General features: G+C 48.1%; 1 protein-coding gene across 1 annotated transcript in view; it reads right to left on the bottom strand.

Moving 5' to 3' along the window:
* Positions 1-3,503: 3,503 nt before the first annotated feature.
* Positions 3,504-20,838, bottom strand: part of ATP12A (ATPase, H+/K+ transporting, nongastric, alpha polypeptide) — a 30,822-nt gene continuing 13,487 nt past the window's right edge. Inside the window, exons 10-22 of the mRNA XM_011958701.1 lie at positions 20,413-20,547; positions 16,228-16,420; positions 14,240-14,415; positions 13,103-13,239; positions 8,673-8,823; positions 7,936-8,104; positions 7,694-7,848; positions 5,816-5,939; positions 5,464-5,609; positions 4,705-4,838; positions 4,405-4,506; positions 3,880-3,971; positions 3,504-3,795 (exon numbers count right to left, since the gene is read on the bottom strand). Of these exons, the coding sequence (XP_011814091.1) occupies positions 3,767-3,795; positions 3,880-3,971; positions 4,405-4,506; positions 4,705-4,838; positions 5,464-5,609; positions 5,816-5,939; positions 7,694-7,848; positions 7,936-8,104; positions 8,673-8,823; positions 13,103-13,239; positions 14,240-14,415; positions 16,228-16,420; positions 20,413-20,547 (1,743 nt within the window). The 3' untranslated portion in view covers positions 3,504-3,766. The remainder of the gene's footprint in view (positions 3,796-3,879; positions 3,972-4,404; positions 4,507-4,704; positions 4,839-5,463; positions 5,610-5,815; positions 5,940-7,693; positions 7,849-7,935; positions 8,105-8,672; positions 8,824-13,102; positions 13,240-14,239; positions 14,416-16,227; positions 16,421-20,412; positions 20,548-20,838) is intronic.

Raw genomic sequence — 20,838 nt, forward strand, 5'->3', positions numbered from 1 at the left:
TTACCACAGCCTGGTCTGCCTCCCATCCTCTACACAGAAGCCAAAATGATCTGGATCACTTTGGAACATGTCAACTGGATCAGGACACCACTTTTATTGTCTTCAATAGCTTACTTGTTTGTTTTTGTAGAGATGGGGTCTCCCTATGTTGCCCAGGCTGGTCTCAGACTCCTGGTCTCAAGTGATCCTCCTGCCTCAGCCTCCCAAAGTGCTGAGATTAAAGGTGTGAGTCACTGCACCAGGCCTAATAGCTTGTTTTGAAATTAAATCCAACCTCCTTCATTTGGTCTCTGAGCCCCTCTCGGGTGAGATTCTTGCCTCTCCCTCCAGGTCCCCGTTCCACAGTCTTCCTTGGCTGTGTGTTCCTTCTGGGTCCCTCTGACCTCTCAGAGCTTTTGCTCATGCCGTTCCCTTTTCCTGTCATTCTCTCTGCTTCTTTGCATTCATCTCCTCAAAAAGGACTTCGCTGGGCCGGGCATGGTGGCTCACGCCTGTAATCTCAGCACTTTGGAGGGCCGAGGTGGACAGGTCACCTGAGGTCAGGAGTTCAAGACCAGCCTGGCTAACATGGTGAAACCCTGTCTCTACTAAAAATACAAAAATTAGCCAGGTGTGGTGGTGGGTGCCTGTAGTCCCAGCTACTGGGGAGGCCAAGGCTGGAGAATCACTTGAATCCAGGAGGCAGAGGTTGCAGTGAGCCACGATTGTGCCACTGCACTCCAGCCCGGGCGACAGTGCGAGACTCTGTCTCAACAACAACAAAAAGGACTTTGCTATTACCCTATTTAAAAGGATTTAGCTGACCACCCTCAATCCTATCACCTGATTTTCTAAGCCCCATTATGCCTTTTCAAGACCTTACCACAATTTGTATTTTCCTTTCACCCCTCTACCGGTGTCCTGGCTCCATGATCTGTCTTGTTCTGGGCTGTGCTCTGGAGCCATACAGGAGCACTTTCTACATCTTTGTTGAATTATAAAAAGCTCTATGGTTGACTGAGAGTTCACAGCTTAATGATAGGCCAGATAAATATTCTTTTTCTATTGCTGGGGGGGGGGTGTAAACTGATACAGCTTATCTAAAGATAAATTAGGCAGTGTGTAGCCAGAGCCTTCACAATGCTCTAAATGCCTTAATTCCAATTGGAGGAATCTTGTATAAAACGGAGATGTGTGGTACAATATTGAGAATAAGATGCAGCCTTTTTGAGAAGGATGCCTAGCAGGAAATTAATGAGCTATCTCACAGTGCAGGTATAGTCAGCGAAAGCACTCTCAATCTGGAATGCTGTGCAGTCATTAACCCCATGTTTTTGATGTTAAATAAAAAAGGCAGAATTGAAAACTTTATTTAATTTTACCTAAAACTAAATATATGCATGGAAAAACTCCAAAGAAATAATTACTCTTTCATTTAGGTATATGACTACATAGTGAGATTCAGGGTGATTTTAATTTACTTTTTAATCGCATTTTATTCTAAATTTTTTATTTAAGAAAATAGCTCATTTAGAGCTGCAATTTTATAATCAGAATAAAATAGATTGTTTTAAAAAACAAAGACTCTAGGAATTCAGCCTCATGTTTATGTCTCTGAGACACTCTACCACATCAATTAGATTTCAATTGACATCACTTTTTTCCTATAATAAAAGCTATCTAGGCTTCAGTTGGTCAGTTAAATAGTCCCTCCAAAAACACCCTCTGAATTGTGATTTTATTGCCTTTTTCTGTCTCCATCTTAAGAAAGTTACTCAATATAGTAGTGTCTTTTCTGGGATTTCTTAAGTTAATTATTTTATTTGAGTGTCACCTTTTGCAAGAGTAAATAAGCACAAATCTGAACGTTATTTCATACACAGTTCCTGCTGTGAAGAGGCTTCTAATTCCAAGTTAACTCCTTGCGACCCCAATCCAACCCCAAGTTAAACCTTGCAGCTTTGTGCTAAATCGATGGCTTTGTCCTGCTGGCATTGGCAGGACCAAGAGCTGCCAAGCATTGCAGCCATGAGCACTCGGGTAGCCTGTCAGGAAAGAGTAAGTAAGGTCAAGTTATTCTTAGCTGAAGTCTAGAAAGCATTAGCTGCCTTGTTGAGACTGGAATGAGAAAGCCATGACCACACTGCCCAAACCACTCTGGGAAGTGTTTCCAGTTCGTTGGAACTACTGATAGATTAGTCCCATGATAATTGTGGCTGAACATAGATGACAGATCTCCAGAGGACAGCAACATTATTTTAGCTTACCTGGCTGCACACAATACACATTGGAATCTACCTACAGAAAGTTACAAGGATAGTCTCCTTCCCTCTTTCCTGCTCCTACATGTGACCCCAAGAGCATGGTGACTCTAAGGCTGCCTTTTCCTGTCCCAGAGATGCCACCCGAGAGCCATCAGCTCCAGATGCCCCCGAGTGAAAGACTATAATGGAGATAGGTGACGGGGCAGGCCACTGGAATGAGGAAAGTTTAACCAGACATAATTCTCAGGTTCTGTCAAATCAGTTAGTGCGAGGCGTGCAGTTGATGGAAAGGCAGTGGAGCCCTTCTCTCGAGTGGTGCTGCAGAAAGACAGGCCTCCCACAGGCCTCCGACCAAGAATTGTGGGCACGTCAGAGGCCCCGGCTGGAGCCCTGGGTCCATGAGGAAGAGTTCCAAAGAAAAATCCCACATTTCCAGATCTTCCACAGATAAGTAAAATGACCAGAAGGAGCCAGGAAAAGAAAATAAGAAGTCATACCTTCTTCTTTTTTGTCCTATGCGCTTCATTCTAGAAAAATGTGAATCAATTAGAACACCACAATTAAACCTGGGTTTATAAAACATCTTTTAGTTAAAAATGAGACCTTTCCAGGCCTGTCAACATGGGTGTGTCATACATGACTATACCTAAGTTAAAACATGAAACATGACTGACAAAACGTGATTGCTGGAGAGCACCTGGCAACCGTTTTACAAGAAATATTACTACTGAAACCACGACAGCTCTCTACCAGGGTTGAATCCTGGTGAAGAAAGCCCCCTTGGATTAGCTGAGCATTTTGAGTTAGGATATGCAAAATGAACTGGGAGCTGTTTTGGAGGAGCTGACGTAGCAGTGGAGGGCGACATGGGTCCAAAGGCGGGGGAGGTGACCAGAGGTGGGACGGGGTGACATGGCCAGGGAAACTGTCACAGCCAGGTGGTAAGGGCCTTCAAGAAGGACATCTCAGAGTCAAAGGAGTCAAAGCTGAGGTCATGCTTGCGGCTGTGATGTAAACCTGCCGCCACTTCCATCTCCTGCAGACCGTTGGGTGAGTTGGCCTTTTTTGAGCAAGCAGACCATGAAAACATACCTCTTCAGGGGGATTCGTAGAAATCTTAGGGTTGTCATGGGGCCTTTAATAGGCTGTGGAAAGGAGTTCTGAGCAATCCGAGCTAGAGCTCAAGGCAGGCCCCAGTAGATGCCTGGGTTACACAAGACTATTAACCTCAAGGAGCTTCATATACATACAAACACATTCTTCCCTGTACCGTTACCTCGAAATGTACGTGTTTTTTTAACAAGGAGATGGAGATAGAAGAGAAGATCCTATATGAAGAGTTCAATTTCAGTTTTAAAATGCAAAACATCAGTGAGTATCCTGCATACAGCTTTCCGCATGAAAATTTCCTCTTGCTGAATTTTGGCAACGTCTGCCCTTCAGAGGAACCTCCCAGCAAATGGTCAGAAGATGAACAAGTGCGCCCCAAGGTGCCACTGAGAGACATAGGAAGTGAGGTGGTCTTAATAATACATGTTCTTATCCCACCAGCCTGTAGAGGTAGAAGAAAGCACATCAGAAATGGAGAGTCTGCTGAAGTGGGTAAACAGAGCCTCTACAATCACAGGCTACTCACTTCCAGGGTAGAGCCTGATGAAGAGCTTCCGCACCTCGTCATACACCCAGATCAGGATGGCGTGCGGCACAGCCACAAACCAGTACTGAGCCCTGGAAGCAGAGGGGTGGAGGGTGAGCCCTGACTCATCCGCAGGAATAGCCCAACCCTGCGCAATGGGAATGGGGCTTCTTGTTCATTTGTCCTGCTTTACTGCAAAGAACAACAAATTCACAAGGTCCCACAACATAAAGCTGGAAAGCTCCTGGTTTAACCTGCACTGTGACTGCCAGAAGCAATGTCTGCCTTTGAAGCAACCTGTTGGATGAGGATGAAGGCGGGTTGGTGAGGTCTAGAAAACCCATTTCCACTTCTGGAAAATGCAGATCAAAGCTTTGGCCTCATAGAGCATGGGATCAGTTTGACGTCTTTTGAAAAGACTTGGGGGAAGAACCTGGAAACCTGGGAATCCTCAGGTTTATTTAGGTTGTGACAGCTCAAAGCAGAGACTGGCTCTTTCCTCCATGCTGCTGAGGGTACACTCACCTAAGCATGGTGAAACTCAAGGCTGTGACACTTCCAAGGCCATAGGAGAGGACCAGCCCAATGAGGATCTGTGAGGCGATCCCCACCCAGATGACTTTATTTCTGCAAGACACGCAAAAGCAGACAGACTTGGGATTCTTGTGGCTTCATGATCGTACACCCAGCAGACCACGCCGCCAGAAGAGTCAATGCCTCTGGGGTTACAGGTGTGGCCAGAACTCAGTCTTGTGAAAAACAAATCATCGTCATCCTTGCATGGCAGGCCCAGGGCTGCCCCAGGAGGCCGGGCCCAGGCAGTACCTGAAGGCACCCTGTTGGAAGATGGAATTCCTCCGCGTTTTCCTGATGATCAGATCTGCTATTTGCTGGACTAGGATGCCAACAAAGAAAGCCGTGTAGCCCGTCCATTCCAGGTATGCCCTCTGGTACCTTGTCTGCGGATGGGCAGAGAAGGAAGAGACCATGAGGCCCAAAGGAAAACTTCTAGGAAATTGCAGTGCAGTTCTCCACAGCTTCATGGTGTCTCCACACCTCACCCAGACTGAGGGTGGACCACCTCCTAGTGTTTGGAAAGAAACATTTTTCCTTCTTGAACCAGCTGAGTAGGGGAAAATGTTAATTTTTAAAAAATTATCATTACTATTATTTGTAATACAGGCGGGGTCTCTTTGGCCAGGTTGGTCTCAAACTCCTGGGCTCAAGTGCTTCTCCCTCCTCAGCTTCCTAAAGCGCTGGGATTACAGGCGTGAGCCACCACACCCGGCCTGAAAGATGTAAATTTATTTGGATCCACTGTGGGTGTGGCTGGGCTGGTCACTCTTTTATACCAATGGCAAAGCTAAAGTTAACAAAGGGACCTCTTGGCGTCTAGTCCGAGAGAGGAGGCTGCGTCTTGAGACCCAGCAAAGGCCAAACACGTGTCAGCAAGGGGGCCCTGAGCCCTATTAGTTAAAGCTTTCCCAGGCTGTTTAGGGACATGGAGGTTCTGTGTAAGTGTGGGCAGGGCAATCAGCATGGAGAGAACCAGGTGGACTCTGCGGCAGGGCTCCCGCCACTCACCCATTCCTGCCCATAGCTGTCTTCCAAGTCATTCACGTAGTCCTTCTCCCATTCTACCCGCAGGTTCATGAGAGTGCGGGGCAGAAAACCCTCCTGTGCATAGACAGTGAAATACACAAGGAAAGCTCCCAGGGCTTGCATGAGGCCTGAAAGAACAAGAGAGATAAGACACAGGTTCTATGATGGCCTCAGGGCACTGCCTCATCCTGTCCCTGTCGGCTCTTGGTTCCCCCTCGCTCCCCAACCCAGGCCCTGTAGGAAAACCACACTTTCTGGCTGCGCCCCCGACTCCAGTGAATTCAATTCTCGGGGCAGGCCCTGGTGTGACGGGGAAGACGTGCCCTCATCGTACCAATGTGCAGGTATGAGTACACGGCAAGCGGCTGGTTCACCAGTCTGTCCTTCTTCTTGTGGCGAGGTTTCCTGTTCATGATGTCACTTTCAGCTTTCTCATATGCCAAGGCGATGGAGGGGATCTAGAGGGGAAGACGCTGGTGAGGTCTAACCCCAGGATGCTCTGCTCTACTCACAGTAGGGGAGGGGGCTGGGGTAGGTGGGGCACTGGCTGGATGAGGTGGGGGCATGGAGCTGGCCCTCAGGCTATAGGCAGTAGAGGGCATGTTATCTGTATGGGAATTTAAGAATAGTGCCTTTAGAAATCAGCTGCTTTTTATCACCCTGTGCTGGCAGTTCTGAAGACTGCTGGTTATAAAACACTCTTCCCCTACAGGGAGGATTTCTTATGCCATCCTCTCCCTCCGGGTGGGAGGACCTGCTAAAAGACAGATCATTGCACCCCACCTCCAGACTTCCCGATTCAGGAGGACTGGACCGGGGCCAGAGAATGTGCATTTCTTTCTTTCCTTTTAGACAATGGGTGTACAACCTATTTCCATTCCTAGCCCAGTTATCTGCAATAACATTTTTATTTTATTTGTTCTTAATTTTTAGTTTTCAAGAGACTAGGTCTGTCTGTGTTGACCAGGCTGGACTCTAACTCCTGAGCTGAAGCAGTCCTCCCACATTGGCCTCCTGAGGAGCTGGGGCTACAGGTGTCCACCAGTACTCAGGGTGTGCATGTCTAGCAAGCTCCCAGGAGATGCCCGCACCGGGCTTGGAGAAGTGCTGCAGCAGAGCCAGGCAGGCAAATGTGAAGGGCTTGGAAAATGATCCATCAACTTTGGGGACCTCAATATCCCTCAGAGGGAGAGACATCTCCAGTCTCTCTAGGAATTAGGGATTACCTGGGTGTTATAGAAAACAAGAAAGGGGAAGGGGGCAATGTAAAGGGCCAGTTTCCTGCTAAGAATTCAGCTTGCTGTCTGTTGCTTTCCCTGCTTGCCCATGTAAACCACAGACATGGGCAGCTTTCACGGGGCTTTCTTTAAATGGATACTGGAAAAGGGGAAGGTTTAGGTGACATTACTGTAGGGCAAGGCTTTATAAAGTCTTCATAACCACTACTTCTTACTGTGTTTAGATAAAGGGCTTCCATGTCAAAGTCTCTTACTTAACAAGGGGTGGCTGTGAGATTATCACTTTAGTCGCTGGGCCTCCAGTGGTTATTTGGGTGATTAATTTGAGTGACAGCTTCATCTTCCCAAAAGAAAAGGGAGGCACACAGGCTGAAACTGACCAATGGCATTTCTTTCTTTCTTTTTTTTTTTTTTTTTGAGGATGAAGACTCATGTCTTGAAAAGCTTGCTATAGGCCAGGTGCAGTGACTCACGCCTGTAATCCCAGCACTTTGGGAGGTCAAGACAGGTGGATCACTTGAGGCCAGGAAACCCCATCTCTACTAAAAATACAAAAATTACCCAGGTGTGGTGGCACAAGCCTGTAGTCCCAACTGCTTGGGAGGCTGAGGTGGGAGAATTGCTTGAGCCCAGAAGGCGGAGGTTGCAGTGAGCCGAGATAGCACCACTGTACTCTAGCCTGGGCGATGACAGTGAAACTCTGTCTCAAGAGAAAAAAAAAAAAGTCACTGTAGAGTGGTTTTAATTTCCAAACACTTGGCAGATGCCTCTGGACCCTTGCTTTGAGGTGTGGCATGTGGACCGGTAGAATGGGCACCACCTGAGAACCTGTGAGAAATGCAGAGCTACAGGCCCCATCGCATGGAAGCTGAGAAGCATTGAGTTAGTCCATCCCCTGCTCTTGAAGGTAGCGACCCTGAACTCGACTGCCCCGGGGGCAGGCATCACACCCTGTTCCCTTCAGTGTCACTTACAATATCTGTCCCCAAGTCAATGAACAGAATGGTGATGGTGCCAATGGGCAGGGGGAGCCCGACGATGATGTAGATCAGAAAGGGGCACAGCTCAGCAATGTTCTTGGTCAGGGTGTAAGCAATCGTCTTCTTGAGGTTGTCAAAGATCAGGCGACCTAGGCAGAGAGGTTTCTCCTTCAGAACTTGCTTCTAGTCCCCCAGACCACCCTGGACCTTGGGAAGACGCCCTGAGACTCACTCACCTTCCTCCACCCCAGTGACAATGGATGCAAAGTTGTCATCCAGCAAGACCATGTCGGCTGCATTTTTGGCTGCGTCAGAACCTGCTATCCCCATGGCAACCCCAATGTCTGCCTTCTTTAGAGCCGGAGAGTCATTAACTCCATCCCCCGTCACAGCAACAACGGCATCCTGCAGCAGAGGACCAGGGAGAAAGTGGGAGTGGGCAGGCCCAGTGGGTTGCAGGCCTGGAAGAGCAACGCGGCCTCCCTTTCTCTTGAGGTTGCAAGGACGATTACGGCTGAACTGAAGGGCCCATTTAGGGGAAAAGATAAAGATGAGAAATCTTAGAAGCAGGAACAAGGATCGCTGAACAAGATGTGTGTACATGAGGAAAACTGAAAGCGCAGGTGTTTTATATCTTTTGTCTTCACATTTTTTGTTTCATATCTTTGCATTTTAAATCTTTCTTCACTCACACTTACCACAGTGGCAAATGCTTCACCTCAGAAGCCCCAGGCTCTCATGATAAAATGCAGAGAGCTGGGGTGAGCCTTTCGGGGAACATGTGGTGCGGGTCTCAAAGGAGGACAGGGGCTGGCCCACCTGAGAGGGTGGAAAGGTCAGGTGCTGAGGATGAGCCAAGCACTCTCTCTTGAGGTTTCAAAGGCACCACAGCCTAATGTGAGATCCAGACCTCTGCACTTGCCCACGGACAGCAATGGGCCTGTCAGTCCTCTGGATGCTGCTGTCCACCCACCTGCCTCTGACAGCCCTCCACAATGATCAGCTTCTGCTGGGGGGATGTCCGGGCAAAGACAATCTCCTGGTAGTTGGCTAAGATCTCATCCACCTGTTCCGAGCTCATGTTCTTCAGCTCCATGCCAGTCACCACAGCAGCCTTGGCATCCCTAGAAGGTCCAGAAGAAACTGGGTGAGGCCCGAGGGCACATCTTAGGTTAAAACACTGCTCCAGGCAGGATGCTGGCTGAAGCCTCTCTGACTTGACCTGGAACCCAGTGTCCTTTATACCTAATGCTCTAGTGAGGTAACAGGAGTCCTGGGAACACGTTAGTCTCCGTTTCAAGAGGGCAAACTGAGGCTAAAATGTAATACCATTTCTTGGTATCATATAACAATAGGAATAAAAAAACCACGTAGCCGGCCGGGCGCGGTGGCTCAAGCCTGTAATCCCAGCACTTTGGGAGGCCGAGACGGGCAGATCATGAGGTCAGGAGATCAAGAGCATCCTGGCTAACACGGTGAAACCCCGTCTCTACTAAAAAATACAAAAAACTAGCCGGGTGAGGTGGCGGCGCCTGTAGTCCCAGCTACTCGGGAGGCTGAGGCAGGAGAATGGCGGGAACCTGGGAGGCGGAGCTTGCAGTGAGCTGAGATCTGGCCACTGCACTCCAGCCCGGGCGACAGAGCGAAACTCCGTCTCAAAAAAAAAAAAAAAAAAAAAAAAAAACCACGTAGCCTTATCGGTACTTCCTAGAGCAACGCTTTACTTCAGAAGTAAAAGGAAGTTAAAAAAACTGCCCATTCATGGCCAAATGCAGTGGCCCATGCCTGGAATCCCAGCACTTTGGGAGGCTGAGTAGGAGGCTCACTTAAGGCCAAGAGTTCAAGACCAGCCTGGGCAACATAGTGAGACCCCCTGTCTCTACAAACAATTTTTTAAAATTAGCCAGGTATGGTGGCATGTGCCTGTGGTCCCAGCTACTCATGAGGCTAAGACAGGAGGATTGCTTGAGCCTGGGGGGTTGAGGCTGCAGTAAGCCATGATCATGACACTACACTCAAGCCTGGGTAACACAGTGAGGCCCTGTCTCAAATAAAACCCCCAAACTGCCTGTTCATATGTTTTGGGTCCTAGAATTCTTTTATGCCCAAACAAGGGGTAATAATTATTTGCTGTTGTTTATTTCAGATTTACAGAGTGTCATCTTTGTGCAATGTGCTAGGTAGGCAGCAGTTTACTGAAGTCTTCGAGCAGCACTATTCCCTCCTGACTATAAAAGTAAGGCTCTAGGGCCTACTGATTATGCAGAGCTGCCTGCGCCACTCCCCTGCTAAAACTCTTCGGGGGCTTTCCACTGTGCTTGGAGCAGACCCCAGAATCCCTAACTTTAGCCAGCAAGCCTAGGTGGGGCCTGCCTGTCAAGCTTCACCTCACCTTGGGCTCTCCCTCCTGCCCCTTGGACGCTCTCAGTTCTGATATCCTCCATCCCCCATACCCTAAGGCCTTCACGGGTCTGGCTCGCTGACCAGGAATGGGCATCTCTCACCTCAGCTTCTCGTGGCTAACACTACATTTCAGCCTTCACATCTCAGCTTAAACACTGCAGGTACAAACCACTGCAGGTCCTTTTCTTTACAATTGGCAGGTTTTGAGCATCTTAGGTCTGTTTTTCCTCTTGGTGCTAAGTATTGGAATTCTAGCCCTTGACTCAAACTACAGGTCTTCTTAATTGCTGGTAAAAAATAATCAAAGTAAGAGAAGAAAGAAGGGATGTTTCCTTTCCCCTTACACCTGCTAAGATGCAATTTTTATATGGTCATGAAACTAGAGCTGATGAAGTGAGTAACTGACAACATTCACAAAAGCATCCACTTCACTCAGTGTGGTGATTTGTACACAAATGTGTAGTCCACTCTCCCTTTTCTGGCCATCGGCAGAGTGGCAGTGGCCAAGAGGAAGTTCAGTCCCTTTGTGACTTTTGACTGAGGCAAGAATCATAAAAGGCATGTCAATGCACCTTCCCACATTTGTAGGAAGATTATATCTTTCTCTCGTTCCAAAGAGCTGAGACAGAAGCACATTCTGGGGTCTGCTCCAAGCACAGTTCCATCCATGCACATCCGAAAGGATGAGGAAGTTGAGGTTGCACAAGGACACTATACGGGTCAGCAAATTGGGAAAGCAGTCCAGGTTTATAGGAAGAAATGTGCCATTTATGCACAAGAGGAGCACAGGAGGAGGCTAACGGCATGACCGTTGTGTGCACATCACCCAGCACGTGGCCGTCACCAGGCTAAAACTGGACAGCAAATATAAAAAGGAAGCAATTGAGAAGATGCAGGAATAAGGTAGTATCTTATATACAACTTTCATTAAAAATTGCTAAAATGGGCCAGGCGCAGTGGCTCACGCCTGAAATCCCTGCACTCTGGGAGGCCAAGGTGGGCAGATCACTTACAGTCAGGAGTTAAAGACCAGCCTGGCCAACATGGTGAAACCCTGTCTCTACTAAAAGCACAAAAATTAGCCGGGTGTGGTGGCACATGCCTGTAATCCCAGCTACTCAGGAGGCTGAGGCAGGAGAATTGCTTGAACCCAGGAGGCGGAGGCTGCAGTGAGCAGAGATTTCACCACTGACCTCCACACTCCAGCCTGGGTGACAGAGCAAGATTCCATCTCAAAAAAAAAAATCTGCTAAAATGAAGCTGGGTGCAGTAGCACAAGCCTGTAGTCCCAGCCACTTGGGAGGCTGAGAGGGGAGGATCCCTTGAACCCAGGAGGTCGAAGCTGCAGTGAGCTATGATCACACCATTGCACTCTAGCCTGGGTGATCTGACAGAAGGAGACCTTGTATCTAAAAAAAGACTCAGCTGGTCTGAAGGTAGTAGTGAATTATCTCAACTGATTATTCACAGTCAGTTACAGATCAAACTCTTCTACTCTTTCCCCTCTTCTCACTACTGTGCTTGACCACTCTTAAAAAAAATTCTTTTAGGCCGGGCGTGGTGGCTCACGCTGTAATCCCAGCACTTTGGGAGGCTAAGGTGGGTGGATCACTTAAGGTCAGGAGTTCAAGAACAGCCTGGCCAACATGGCAAAGCCCTGTCTCTACTAAAAATACAAAATTAGCTAGGCATGGTGGTGGGCGCCTGTAATCCCAGCTGCTCAGGAGGCTGAGGCAGGAGAATCGCTTGAACCCAGGAGGTGGAGATTGCAGTGAGCTGAGATCGCACCACTGCACTCCAGCCTGGGTGATGGAGAGAGACTCTGTCTAAAAAAAAAAAAAAAAAATTGTTTAAAATTCTAAAGCCAAAAAATATATAATCCGATTATCTTACAAAGCCAAACAAATAAACAAGCCCCAAACTTGTTTCCATAGAGGGATGTTATATAGACTAAAGGGCACTGCAAGACTCTTAGACTTCAGGTGCTGTTGCTGTGCCCAGAGGCGGGAACCCTGGTTGGTCGTTTGACTTGGTAATTTGTTATGACCTGACAGCTGTGTGTCCCTAAAAGACCTTAGTGCTTGGGGAAACCGAAGAGGTGCATTGGTCTTTCCTTCGTCTCCCGCATGCGTTAAAGTATAAACCAGCTAATGAACATTTCTTCTCAACCTGAGAATTTGGAGTCTTTGACTCATGTCATGGAGACCAGGCACAGTCCAGGCCAGTCTCCCACATGCCCAGCTCCCTAGCCCCGTGTGCCTCCTTCATTACACTGACCACATCATTATTAGCTTTGTTCTGTCTCCTTGGCTCGACGGAAAGATCTCCAAGGGTGTGGACAGTATTGTTCAGTTTGCTACGGTAGCTCAGGTCTTGTCTGGTATGTAGTTGGCAGGCAATAAATAATTATTGAAAGAATAAATAAATGAGTGAATGAACAGTTGGATGAACATGATTAAAAGACCTAAGGATAAACATGATTAAAAGAATTAGGAGAAACAAGGAAATAAAACTTGCCTTAGGAAGCTTCCATTCTATTTATTACCAAGTAAAAAAGAAGGCTGTGTTTACACGTTATGAAACTGGGTGGATAAATACCCAAGATGCTTACCAAGGTGGGGTGCATGGAACAGCCCACAGGGTTCTTACGACTCCAAATTACGCAACTGCATCTATGGCAAGCAATTTCACATAAACCCTTTGTTTCAGTTTTTCTCATTCTAAATTGGGCACAGTAGGTTTTGTGCCCAGAGCACACTGGATTTTGAAATGTCAAACAAGGAACACACAAAGGGTCATTTCATAGTATCAATACTGTGCCTGGCACATATTAGCTGCTCAGTGAAATTAGAGTGAATACATGGATATGCAAATTATAGCTCAAACCAGCCTACCTCTCAGAGCAAAAAGCTGATTTGTTCCAAGTAGTGCAGCTCTTTAGAGCCAATGGGGCCCCATGGGTAGGAGCTGGAATTCTTGCTATGCGGCCCCTGTGCTTACCATTTGTTCACTTGCTCCACAGCAATGCTGAGGCGACGTGCGATGTCTTCCACTGTTTCACTGTTGGCTGAAATGATCCCCACACTCTTGGCGATCGCTTTGGCTGTGATGGGATGATCGCCAGTAACCATGATAACCTAGAGCACGCCAATGAGAAGGCCCATGGATAATGAAGAACTCGGCTGGTCGAAGTGGGGATGGCTCAGTATTGCCTACTCCATAGTGCCCTGGGAGAATGTGGCTGGTGATTACAGCGGCAGCTCTGGATCTACGAGACAACTGTCTTTGGAGGAAACACTAATCCCTTTGGGTCTACCCTTGCTCCTAAGCTTCATACACTTCCTCCTCTGACACGAAAGGAAGCCCTTCCCCTTTGATGCCACTTTATTTGTGAAAGGGCTGGTGAGTGTCTACTTGGGGGCAGCCCCATGTTGCTCCAACAGTCTTAATATTAACATAATAATGATGAACATGGATTATGGGGACTAAGCCTCAAGATTGGGTAATAAAGCCTTTTTTCTTTCTTTCTTTCTTTCTTTCTTTCTTTTTTTTTTTTTTGAGACAAGAGTTTCACTCTTGTTGCCCAAGCTGGAGTGCAATGGCATGATCTCGGCTCACTGCAACCTCCGCCTCCTCGGTTCAAGCGATTCTCCTGCCTCCACCTCCCCAGTAGCTGTGATTACAGGTGTGTGCCACCACGTCTGGCTAATTTTTTGTATTTTTAGTAGAAACGGGGTTTCACCATGTTAGCCATGGCTGGTCTTGAACTCCTGCCCTCAGGTGATCTGCCTGCCTCGGTCTCCTAAAGTGCTGGGATTACAGGTGTGAGCCACTGCGCCCAGCCAATAAAGCCTTTCAGTATCTACCATGGACAAGGGCGAGATACGGTCACTTCAAGGCACTAGGAGATTCTTCTCATTGCACTTACTGTTTATGTGGTTCATTCCACATAGACACAATTATGTTGTTTTTGTGGGACAGTTTCAGTAACTTTAGCACAGTGAAACTAGAAATAAAAACAAGAATTTAACATTTAATTGAAGACACCTAAATACTGACCATCTCCTATGAAAACCATTATTAGAAAGGAATACGACATAAAGAGAGAGCTTCTTGAGTCAGAAAAATAACTCCCACCTTGATCCCTGCACTCCGGCATTTGGTGACTGCATCTGGCACAGTGGACCGAGGGGGATCAATCATTGACAAGAGTCCCACGAAGCAGAGGTTGGAGGTCGGAAAGTTCATAGCGTCTGTGTCAAATTTGTAGCTTTCTGGAAACTCGTGTGCTGGCAGGTAGAGATGACAGAAACCTGTAATACGGATGAATTAGGGAGTCAGTGAAACTGGAATAGGAAACCAAAAAAAAAATAAGAGGGGAACGTGCTGATACACCTCGGTCCTCTACTGTTTTACGAATACATTAGAATAAGCCAGAATTGTTTAATTTCTTCAACTCCATAATGCATTTCTTTAGGAAAGACATTATTTTATCCAAATATAATTCACTGTGTGCTCATTAGACTCTGTGTTCTAGAAATATATCTTGCTATATTGCCAAGTTCTAGGGCATACACAGTCTCCACTTCTGAAGCTTAGCAGGGCACAGAGTTAAAGGGATCAAGCACAGGGCACGTCTCAGGGCAGAGACACACTTCCCCAAGGAGGTCACATGCAAGCTGAACCTTGAGAAGGGCACAGAGGATTTCTAGGGTAAAAAGGGAGGGTGGAGGTGGGAAGGCCATTTTCAGCAGAGAAAACAGCATGTGAAGAAACGAGGGGCTTCAGGGGAGGGGCACAAAGTTCAGTGTTAGATCAAGATAAGCCCAAAAGAAAGGCCAGCAGGAATGGGGCTGAGCCACCCTTTTCTCAGAAGGCATCAGCCTCTCATGGGCTGAGGTGGAAGTGACTCTTGTGTCTGGTGGGACCTCCAAGATCGTGTGATCAGCTTTCACATCCAATTATTTCAGCCTGGCCCACTGCTTTGCAAACGTCAGTGGAGCAGGCTTTGAAAGGTCAGACACGAGTGGGCATCAGTCCCGTGGAGAGTACCCGGTGCTGTGGGTTACTGGATGCCTAGAGCATTACCGTCTCATTTACATGCTTTATCTGCTTGGCCAACTCCAGTAGCCTTTAGAAACACACATTCCACAGATTGCATCTATATTGCTGAGGACTTCCATGGTGTTTAATGAGCCGGATCATCAACCATACACTTCTGTTTCCTTGAATTGTCACTCTGTGGTCCTGACGGGGCACCATTCCGCCAGCCCTGGTGCTGACAACAGGACACACTGTCCCCTTTGACAACACTGCAGGCACCCCCATCGGGTCCTCCCCCCGTGGCTGCATTTCTAAGGTTCCTTCCCTCCTGACACTTTGTCTGCATCACTGGCATCCCTCTCTTCCTAGCTGCTAAATGGGAAGCTTAATCATTTTTAAACTCACTCTCCTCCTCTCATTGGTTCTGTCTTACCAATTCTACCTCTACGAAGTCTCTTGCCCCTGATCTCTCCTTCCCATTCCCATCACCCTGATCAAATTCCCATCCCTTTTGCCTGAACAAGGGCAACTGCCTCGTAAAAGAAATTTAACTCTCATAAAGTCTTCCCCAGCCCCATGACTGCCCAGCTCACTCTGGTGGCACAGCCCTCGGTGCTCTCCACTGACTGCAGGATGAAACCTGGCTCCTCACCCCACATGTTCAAGACCTCCACCTCATCATCTCCCATCTAGTCCTTGAGCCCTGTTTCCGTGACGGTGCCATCTCACCTGCTGGCAGCACCCCCTGTGCCCCACGCCGTTCTGCCTCTGTGCTTGGCCCATGCTGTTCCCTGGGCCCTGGAAACCTTCCCCATCTCCTCTCAAATGCAGTCACTTAGGCCCCGTTTGAAATTTAACTCCTTCCGTAAAGTCTTCCCTGAGCTTACCTCTCTGGAGGCCACCTCACCCTGCTTGGTGCTGTCACACAGCATCCTCTCCTTTTTCCCATCCTGCTTATCACGTTCTCCTTTACATGCTTCACGTGGATGCCATGGCCACTCGGTGAGGTCACAGGTCCCCAAGGTGCCTGCCTCATCTCTGTGCCCACCAGGTGATGGGCAGGACCCTGCCGCCGCACTCACCCAGCACTCGCTCGCCCAGCCCGCCCAGCTCAATGTAGGCCGTGTGGAAGGCCTTGGCAGTGCTCTCGTCCAGTGGGTGCTCCTCGCCATTGATCATGATGGTGCTGCATTTCTCTAGGATGCGCTCAGGGGCCCCCTTCATCACCATGAGGAAGCGCTTGTCGTGGGGGTCATCCGTCTCGTGGATGGAGAGCTGGGAAGGAAGGAACAGAGCGTGTTACTTACAGACAGGTGAAACGCATTCCTTCTTCTCTACTGGTCCATTAAACGTAAAGGAGGAGGAGGAACAATGGCATCCTCTGCATGTTCCACCCTTTTTCTTTCTGTAGCCAAGTAAGATGAAGAGCTCTAGCCTTGGCCCCAGCCCAGAGTGGGGCGCCCTGGGTTGGAATCTGCAATAAGTGAAGCTCATCTTTCAAGCAAAACTGGCTGCTTTAGGCAGAGGCTGCGAGTCTCTGCATCTCACCTCCTCCACCTCCCTGTGGGAGCAGCCATCTTTCAGACCCAAACTACTCTGAGCTCAGGAGGGCAGGAGGCGGCAGGATTTCTGCACCTCTTCACCTCATTGTCCACCCAGTTTTCCTGCTCGGATGTCATAGATGATGGCGATGTGAGGAAGTGGCCACTTCCACGTAGAGTGTTTAAGGAAGACAGCCGAGTCACAGAAGACTCCATTTTAATAGGAATGCTCTTGACCCAGCAATTCTACTTCTAGATCCATCCTAATAAGATATGCAAAAAAAATCGATACACAAGAATAAAAGGACTAACTCTTATCTAGCCCTTACTCTTCTAAGCACTCAAGAGGAATCTCAGGAAGCTGGAGTGTCTGGGAGAAAATACATCGCAAAGAAAAGTGTTCCAATTTTGGGTCTAACAGTTCTTTACAAATCAGTATTTCATAGACTTTTGGGTTCAAAGATAAGTGCAAAGATGAGTACAAAAAGAAGCACAGGGCAACTACGGTTACCAGCTGCTGCTGCTGCTTTTCTTAATGATCAAGTAAAGGCATTGAGAAAACCAACCAACCAACAAAAACCAAACCAAACAAAAATCCTCCCGTCTATTATCACTATCGCTTTCTAAAACATAGGCCTTTTCTTTTTCTTTCTCTCTTAATTTTTTTTTGTTTGTTTGTTTTTCGTTTTTTGAGATGGGGCTCTGTCACCCAGGCTGGAGTGCAGTGGCGAGATCACAACTCACTGCAACCTCGACCTCCCAGGTTCAAGCAATCCTCCCACCCCAGCCTCCCAAGTAGCTGGGACTCCAGGCATGTGCCACCATGCCCAGTTAATTTCGTTTTTTGTTTTTTTGTAGAGGTAAGGTCTTGGTATTTTGCCCAGGCTGCTCTTAAACTCCTGCGCTCAAGCAATCTGCCTTCCTCGGTCTCCCAAAGTGCTGTGATTACAGGTGTGAGCCACTGTACCCGGCCAAGATAAGGCTTTTTACATGTAAAACATAGGGACAATATAAAACACTTTTCTGGTGTGTACCACGTGCCAGGCACCGTTCTAAGTGCTGTCCACATCGACTCGTTTGTCCTCAAAACACCTTTAAGGCCATGGGTACTATTATTATTCCCTTTTACAAAGGAGGAAACTGAGGCACAGAGGTTCAATGCTTCACTCAAGGTCACTGAGCAATAGGTGGCTATCTGGTGGCTGAGCTGGGATTTGAGCCCAGGCTAGCAGGCTTCAGAGTCCCCGCCCTTAATCATGGAGGCTACAAAGGATAATCTTTTAAATTAAATACATTCATCTTTATATAAAACTTTTTTTTTTTTGAGACGGAGTCTCGCTCTGTCACCCAGACTGGAGTGCAGTGGCCGGATCTCAGCTCATTGCAAGCTCCACCTCCCGGGTTTACGCCATTCTCCTGCCTCAGCCTCCCGAGTAGCTGGGACTACAGGCGCCCGCCACCTCGCCCGGCTAGTTTTTTATATTTTTTTTTAGTAGAGACGGGGTTTCACCGTGTTAGCCAGGATGCTCTTGATCTCCTGACCTCGTGATCCGCCCGTCTCGGCCTCCCAAAGTGCTAGGATTACAGGCTTGAGCCACCACGCCCGGCCTTATATAAAACTTTTTAAAACATTTTCCAATTTGCCATAAACGTTTTAAATGTCTTAACGGACCAGTGTGTTTGGAGTATCACACTATTGATCACTATTCTAATCAATAAGACATAGGCTTTCCATTTTCTTTCCTTCCAGCAGAGACGTCTCCTTCCAAGGCCATAACATGTGAAGTCCAGGTGAGGCTGAGCACTGCTCATGTGTAGACATAAAATGACCCTAGCAGCATCCGGACAGCACCTTCGACCTCTTCAGCAGGGACTCACGCAGGCCCCTCTCCCCTTTCTCGTCCCACTCTATGTAGCCACTTTCTCCTCCAACTTGTACACGAGGCCTCATGGAACCTGCTTTTTCTCCCTGACGGAGCTTCAGCAGGGTTCCGAGTCCTGCTGCTGATGGAGGCATCATCTAACCCCATCTTCACGCTATGCACTGATGCGTGGCACCTCAACCTCCTCATCCTCTACCCACCCCACAGCGTTGTCGTGAGAATGAATGATTTAATATGTGTGGAAATTAGCACAGAACAGCTCCTATTATTACTAGCGTTGTTAGTATAATAACAGTCGTCCTAAAACAGTCTTTTAGGACCGTTACCCATTCTACTTTTACTTATGTTTTACATAAGAGATGTGATTTCTTGGCTCGAGTGTTTTACGTTATACGTTTCTGGTTAGTTGTCTATTTAGCTAACTGTGATTCTTTGTTGGCCCACTATCCACAAAGAAGACGTTCACAACACAAGAGTTCTTCTCTAGGCTGGGCTAGGTGGCTCACTTTTCTGGTGTGTACCACGTGCACCTCCTCTATGAGTCAGGATTCGTCAGGCCAAGGTGGATGGATCACCTGAGGTCAGGGTGTCAGAGACCAGCCCGGCCAGCATGGTGAAACTCTGTCTCTCCTAAAAATGCAAAAAATTAGCTAGGCATAGGGGTGCATGCCTGTAATCCCATCTACTCAGGAGGCCGAGGCAGGAGAATTGCTTATACGTGGGAGGTGGAGGTTGCAGTGAGCCGAGATCGTGCCACTGCACTCCAGCCTGGGTGACAAGGGTGAAACTCCTTCTCAAAAAAAAAAAAAAAAAGAGTTCTTCTCTAACCCTAAATTCCATCCGAACCAAGATGGATGGATAATCACCAGAAATCTCCACACATACAGTTGTGGTTATTCTATTTCTATACTTTACTATTGTGCAAAGCTCGAGTCCAGATCCTGCTTTTCAGCGTGGGCTCTGTGGAAATCCCATCTGCATGGGGACCTGGGGCTCCCAACTGTCATTTGTCTTAACATGGGGAGGCTGTGACGGCTGACTGTTGGCCAGCCCCGCATGCTGAGATCACCAGGCAAGGATGGTCATCTTCTACCTGAGCAGGGGACAGAAAGGAGACCCCCACCCACAGCACAGGGGATGGCCCCGGAAAGCGACGGGGCTGTCACCCGAGGGGCCGTTCCGCGGTCTCCCCAAAGGGCAGGGCTTGCTCCCATGGCCTGAACTGTGCCACACTCCCTCTGTGTGACGGGGGGAGAATCGTGGACTTGGTGTCAGCCTTGGGAACACCGGGTGCTGTGCAATTCTGGCCTCTCAACACTTTTTAAGGGCCTGCTTCCTCCTCTATGAGTCAGGATTCGTCAGTCCTACCTCACAGGCCGGATGCGAACGTGGAACGAGGCCACGTAGGTCAAGGGCCTGTTGCACTAGAGGTGTGAGGAGCGGGTGTTCCGCCTCCCCGCTGCCCACCTGGCATCCATGCTTTGGAGTGTGGCTGCTGCTCCTCGCGGCAGAAGGTACCTGGTAGTGGTGGTGTGAGTGTGCGTGTGTGTGTGTGTGAGGGTGTGTGTGCCTGTGACTGCCTGTGACAGAGATGGCTCATTCATAGAAGCAGCCAAGTCCTGATGACGTCCTTGCCTTTCTTTCTTTCTCTGCCCTGCTTCAGGGCTAGGAAGGAGGCCAGCAAGTAGCTTGACCCAGGAGACCAGAAGTCCAGGTGCTGTATCCCTGACGGCTGTCTTTGAAGTCAGGTATCCTTCAAAATATGAGGTAAGCAAAGGATACATGCAAGTAGAAAGGTCATGTTGCCGGTAACAGAGATTACCAGGTGTGAGGAAAAACTCACCTGAAATTTATTAGTAGAGTTAAAAGGGATTTCCGCTACTTTGCGGTTTCTTTTTCTAATTTCCATCACATCACCCAAAATGACCTCTGAGAATTTTAAAAGAGCAGTTTCTGAGGCATCTCCAATCACAGCTTTCTGCAAATCAAAGAAGAGAAATATTTGCAGCACATATTTAACGAACCAACATGTCCTCAGCGCAGGACCCACAACACACCTCCTGATCCCATTACCATCTAGTTGGAGAGACATTATCACGTGACCAGGGAGGGCCACCAGACAGTGGTACGCGTGTAAACAATGGTGCCACCTACTGGCATTAGGGATGTTTGGAGAAGCTGGATCTCTGTGAGGACTGAAGATTTCGTGGAAACAAGCAGCTACGAACTAGATCTTGATAGATAGGTGGGTTACCAATACACAGAGAAG

This window comes from Colobus angolensis, unplaced genomic scaffold (genome assembly GCF_000951035.1).
Source record: "Colobus angolensis palliatus isolate OR3802 unplaced genomic scaffold, Cang.pa_1.0 Scaffold113, whole genome shotgun sequence".
NCBI classification, from domain to species: Eukaryota; Metazoa; Chordata; class Mammalia; order Primates; family Cercopithecidae; genus Colobus; species Colobus angolensis.